Raw genomic sequence first — 5,659 nt, forward strand, 5'->3', positions numbered from 1 at the left:
GCTGATTGGGTACACCTCTGACACACCCACCAAACAACAGAAAGCACCCTACAGCACGTTTCACACCGTTTCAAGGAAACGTCGTTTGACCTTGAAATTGTAGCAAAGATTGAACTGGACCCACAGTCTTATTTAGCCCAAACAGAAGTTTCCCTGTTACCAACCTCTGTTTTAGCTTAAATCCTGTTAGATAGTTTGACCACAGGCTGCATAAATAAGTTGTACCAATCTTCTTAAGCTGGGGGTCTATTATTATGTTATGATGTTATCTGCTGACTTCTTGTTAGCCTACAAACAACATCAGCAACCTGTCAGTTATCAACACATATTTGATTTAGAGCTGGTTTTGTTGTCAGTTGGTTGTTTTCTCGTGGTGCTCGCATATTTTAACACTGTGACTGTAGCGGGTATAAAAGCTGATGCTCATTGCCAGGTGTGGTTATTCATTCAGGTACGTCTTCGCTCAGATATCAAGGCTAACACTACTTTACAAGGATGCAGGTGAAGAGAGTCGTTCTCAACTCAAGACCAGGTAGGAAACCTTTCATAATATACAATAACCTACATTGGTGTGTCGTGTTTTACAGCATTATTCTCTCCGTGTGGCTAACGTTACTCAAACTGCTTATTTGTACATAAAGGTAAAGCTGGGGTGCCAGTTCCTGAAAATTTCCGTGTGGAGGAGGCGACTTTGGCAACTGACCTGAAGGATGGAGAGGTCCTTGTCCGGACACTTTACCTCTCAGTCGACCCTTACATGGTAGGAAACAAGTTATTATATTTGTGTATCCATATTAAAATTCAGGACTGTCTGGTGTATTTAAATGATACAAAACAAAATGTTTTCAGGGAAGAAACAAGGACTCAAGCTTCTTCTTGTTACTGTCAGCTATTCATCATTCTGTTTTTGCTTGTCAGCGGTGCAGAATGAATGAAGAGACTGGTTTTGAGGAAATGACTCCGTGGCAGCTGTCTGAGTGTGTGGACGGTGGAGGTGTCGGTGTGGTTCAGTCCAGCCGCTGCAGCACTTACAGTGAGGGAGATGTGGTGGTTGCATTCAACTGTCCTTGGCAGACCCATGCTGTTTTAAAAGAAAGTGACTTACAGAAGGTGAGATATATTTCTGTGTGTCGACATAATTCATTTAATGATTTTAAAATGCACTAAAAGCTCTCTGACATCAGTTAATACTAAATGTGATGTTATTTTCTGTCTGTTGCAGGTTGAAGCAGAGTTAGTTGACGGACACTTGTCCTACTATTTGGGTGCAGTTGGTATGACAGGGCTCGCTGCACTGTTGGGCATCAGGGAGAAGGGTCATGTGAGCGAAGGGGCCAATCAGACCATGGTGGTGAGCGGCGCAGCTGGGGCCTGTGGATCCATGGCTGGACAGGTAAATACAGCACAGTTCAGATTCAGGTCCCCTTGGGCTTCAGTGTCATATATACAGCTGTAACTGTCTGAGATCCTGGTGAAAAACACGGACACACCTGTAAAGTTTTCTTGCTTGAGTTCGAATATTTGTGATTTTTAGTGGGTTTAAATGTAAGAAAGATTTAGGCAAGATAGTTGGTGGGAATTATATTTCAGAAACCACACTCAGAGTAGCAGATGTAATCCAGCCGACCACAGATGCTAACATAAACAGAGATCAGATTGCATCCTGATTGTATCATGTCACCTCTGTGTTTCCAGATTGCCCGGCTGGAAGGTTGTGTGAGAGTGGTTGGGATTTGTGGCTCTGATGAGAAGTGCAAAGCGTTAGTGGACGACCTGGGCTTCTCTGCAGCCATCAACTACCGCACAGAGGACATCTCTGCAAAGCTGAAGGAGTGCTGCCCTGATGGGATAGATGTTTACTTTGACAACGTGGGAGGTGACATCAGTGATGCTGTCATCACACAGGTACTGCCTGAGTTGTGTCTTGTGGTTTTTCGTTCTCAAATTGTACCGCAGACATTTACAGAAGTAGAAGTGGTGGCTGTGGATTCTGAAGTGTTTCCTCCTGATCTTCATCAGTGAGTGTTTTGTGTCTTGTCTCACGCACTGACCTTCGACCTTCTTCTTACCTCCAGATGAACAAGGACAGCCATGTGATCCTGTGTGGGCAGATCTCACAGTACAACAAGGACGTGAAGTATCCTCCGCCCCTGAGCGACAAGACACAAGAAACCCTGCAGAAGAAGAACATCACCCGCGAGGACTTCATGGCACTTAGCTACATGGACAAAATAGACCCTTCCCTCTATGAGCTCAGCCAGGGAGTTAGATCAGGCCACGTCAAGGTAAGGAGGAAATGGTAACGACGTGTGGTCAGCTGTGTGTGTGTGTGTCTGTGTTTGTTTGCAGAATGAACGCCTCTCCTCCGTCTGTCTGTTCACATCATTTAGTTGTGATTTTGCTTTCACTCTGCAGGTGCTGGAAACTGTAGTGAACGGCATTGAAAAGATGGGAGGTATGTGGGTGTTAATTCCTCCATTTTGTTTCTTTATTGTGTGACATTTCTATTAACTTGGCGGAAGTTGAATGATTCTTTTCATTTTCTTGCAGATGCATTTTGCTCTATGATGAAAGGCGGGAACGTCGGCAAGCAAGTTGTAAAGATATCAGAGTGAAGAGAATCACTGGAGCTGCTCTCACCAGACAGAGGCCTCGGGGAATTAACCTACAGCTGCCTGCCTGTATACAAGCTCTGTCACTGTTATGTACACTAACTTATTGAACTCTGGGGAAAATATTGCATCAGTTAGCTGATGCCTGTTGATGAACCATGAGTGGAAAGTCACGCAATGTCCTGTGAAACTGTGTTCTTTAGAAGAATAAAATGAAATGTAAAATGTGTTTGAAAGTCCAATAAGTCTTGAATTTTAATTATTTTTGGAAATTGGTGCAGCAGTTTAATAAACATAGAATATTACAGTTCTGCCTCGTGATATTAACTGACTTATAAATTGTAACAGAGCGTCATGGTTTTAAAGTCTTTCAGTGTAGAAAAGAGGAATTTGATGGACCCTCTATTCCACCATTAAATGATAATGATTAATATTACCAATAAAATATGAAACACTTGGTAGTGCAACAATGGTTGAATCAGGTGAGAGAACTCAAACATGACTCTGGAGACAGTTTAGGTAAAGTAACAGCCTTTACTGGTCAAAAGGTAGGTTTGGTACACAGAAGCGCAATCAGTCAGGGCAAACAAATCCAATGGGGATGAAGCAGAGGTTGAGTCAATCAACAGGCTGACTTCAAAACACCAAGAAAAGGACACTGGGAAACAAAAGGCTGGAAGACTAGACACACAAGGAGCTGAGACAAACTGGCACTGAGAGAAAACAAGACACACTAAATACTGTGGTGAGGAGAAGGATAACGAGACACAGGTGAGGCTAATCAGGGCGGGACAGACAATCAGACACAGGTGAGGAGGGAAAACACACAGGGGCAGGAAGTGAAGTGTGAGTTTCAAAGTAAATCAGGAAACAACATCAATGAATTAAATAAAAAACATAACCTAAAAAACTTCAACTTCAGGTAGCCCATTAGAATAATACAATCTGTTGTCTTTCCAGTCCACTAGATACATATTGCTGCAGTAAAAATGACTGAGTGATGAACAGACGGAAACTTTATCTTATTAGACACAACAGATGCTGACATAGTTTTCCTTTGGGGGACATAATTTGCAGTCAAAAAAAAAAAAGTTAATCAATCGCAGTACATATTGTAATATATACTACTGCAATACACAGCATATCACAACACCTCAAAAACCTCAATAATATTGTATAATGGCTGAGATAATCATCTCATTATGTCCAAAAAAGAAAAGAAAAAGCAGAATTTTTTAAATAAAAAAATTTCTTAGAATTCTGGGATAATGATCTTGTTGATTCTGAAAATCAAGAGCAGATTTTTTTTTCCATTAAAACTTTTTTCCCCAGAATACTGAGATAATCTTATCATTTAATTTTATTCAATTCAGTTTAACTTGAATTAATTTAATTTAATTTAATTTAATTTGAATGTATTTTATTATTATTTATTTTTGCATAAATACCTTTCAGAGTTCTGAGATAATAATCTCGTTAATTTAGAAAAACAGGAGCAATCATTGTTTCACAGAATTTTTATATCACAGAATTTTTATATCACAAGTTTTCCCATAATTTTTTTGAGATAATTTTATTAATTCATAAAAACAGGGCCATTTTTTCCTCTCTTGTGCTCCATATTCTTGTTCACTCCCTTCTGTAACCTCCTGTGACAATGATGTGAACACAAACTCAAACATACATGACTTACTGTAATGAACATTTTATTCCACAGGTCTATAAACCATTAATAAAATAAAATTGTGGTTGGCTCTAATTTCAGTTGTCACAAGAAAAATATGTGGCAGGTGTAAAATCATCATCTTTTCATTCATATACTCGCAGGAGGGGATGCAGAGACAGTGAGCATTAAAAACCTATTAAAACTATCTCATCAAAGTATGGTTTTGGTGCTTTTTCTGCAAATATAATAATAATAATTTAAAAAAAAAGAAACCGCTCCATACATAATTTGGAGGATGGAAGTGAAACGCAACACAACAGCGCCTCCTTGTGGACAGATTACAGATCTTATAAGAGGTACTGAGCATCATTAGAGAATAACTCTTCAATAACAAAAGTATATAAATGTTTAATATCTGTCTGTATGCAGGAATTATACATTTGGTGGTGCTCCCGTACAAAAAGATTTGTCTATGCAGAGAGGAGAGAAGAGCTTATTAAACCACTGTCAGCAGGAGAGCACATAATTCAGTTTCCTCAGTGTCTCGCAGCTGCTCTAATATTAAACTGTCTTATCACAGCACTGAGAACTGATCTGCACTCACACTGGGGATGGTTTAAAAACATACTGGGATCTCTGTTAGAACATTGCTGCTATTAAAAGACTTGATAAATGTGGTCTTCACCCTATTTTTATTTTATTTAGATCAGTTTGTTCTTGTGGAATCCAGATACCTGCTGTTACTGAGTGGAAAGGACTGAATTAGACACAGTTTACTATGGAAGATTCTTGACATCATAACTTAGTAATTGAAAATGATGAGAAATTTCTTAAAAATAATGACTCAGCATTTCCAGATGATGACTTAGTACCTCAGAATACTGAGAAGCTTTCTCAAGAAAATGACTTACAGTGAAAAAAAGGCTTAGTAGACTATCTTTTCTTGTTATGAAGTCAATATTTCGAGAAAGCTTCTCATTATTTTGAGATATTAAGTTGTTTTTTTTGTGTTGATGGATGAGCTGGATTAATAAAATAGGTTTCTGATTTGCTGAAGCTGCCCAATGGATCAGCAGACATGACAGTAAACCCCAGAACACTGGGAAGATACTGTTGAACTTTCATACTTAAATTTAAAACTGGGCAACCAGTTCACTTAAAGGATGGAAAATATATATATGTATTTTTTTTTTTTACAATTAATCCTGTAATTGGAAAAATTCCATATTCACAAAAAGAGATGGGCGCAATTCAAACCTGATTTTGGACTTTTCTATCAAGAACCACAACAACATAGCACCACAATAAGAGGATTTAAGACTGAATTTCATATGAACCATGTATGATGGCAATGACGATGTACCTTTGTTTTGTTTTTTTA

At 38.9% G+C, this 5,659-nt stretch overlaps 1 protein-coding gene across 1 annotated transcript; it reads left to right on the top strand.

The window, feature by feature from the left end:
- Window positions 1-451: 451 nt before the first annotated feature.
- Window positions 452-2,841, top strand: LOC117267177 (prostaglandin reductase 2-like). Its single transcript, XM_033642907.2, has 8 exons — window positions 452-532; window positions 642-760; window positions 919-1,110; window positions 1,223-1,393; window positions 1,696-1,905; window positions 2,076-2,285; window positions 2,416-2,455; window positions 2,551-2,841. The coding sequence occupies exons 1-8, from the start codon at window positions 496-498 to the stop codon at window positions 2,613-2,615; spliced, it is 1,044 nt and encodes a 347-aa protein (XP_033498798.2). The 5' UTR covers window positions 452-495; the 3' UTR covers window positions 2,616-2,841.
- Window positions 2,842-5,659: the final 2,818 nt, after the last annotated feature.

The sequence above is a fragment of the Epinephelus lanceolatus genome, chromosome 15 (assembly GCF_041903045.1).
Source record: "Epinephelus lanceolatus isolate andai-2023 chromosome 15, ASM4190304v1, whole genome shotgun sequence".
Classification (NCBI taxonomy): Eukaryota; Metazoa; Chordata; class Actinopteri; order Perciformes; family Serranidae; genus Epinephelus; species Epinephelus lanceolatus.

Excerpts from the sequence above, each read along its gene's own strand:
- LOC117267177 (XM_033642907.2), top strand. The coding sequence starts at position 496 with ATGCAGGTGAAGAGAGTCGTTCTCAACTCAAGACCAG. Across the intron at positions 533-641 it reads CGTTCTCAACTCAAGACCAG|GTAAAGCTGGGGTGCCAGTT; the intron begins GTAGGAAACCTT and ends TTGTACATAAAG. Across the intron at positions 1,111-1,222 it reads AAGAAAGTGACTTACAGAAG|GTTGAAGCAGAGTTAGTTGA; the intron begins GTGAGATATATT and ends TGTCTGTTGCAG.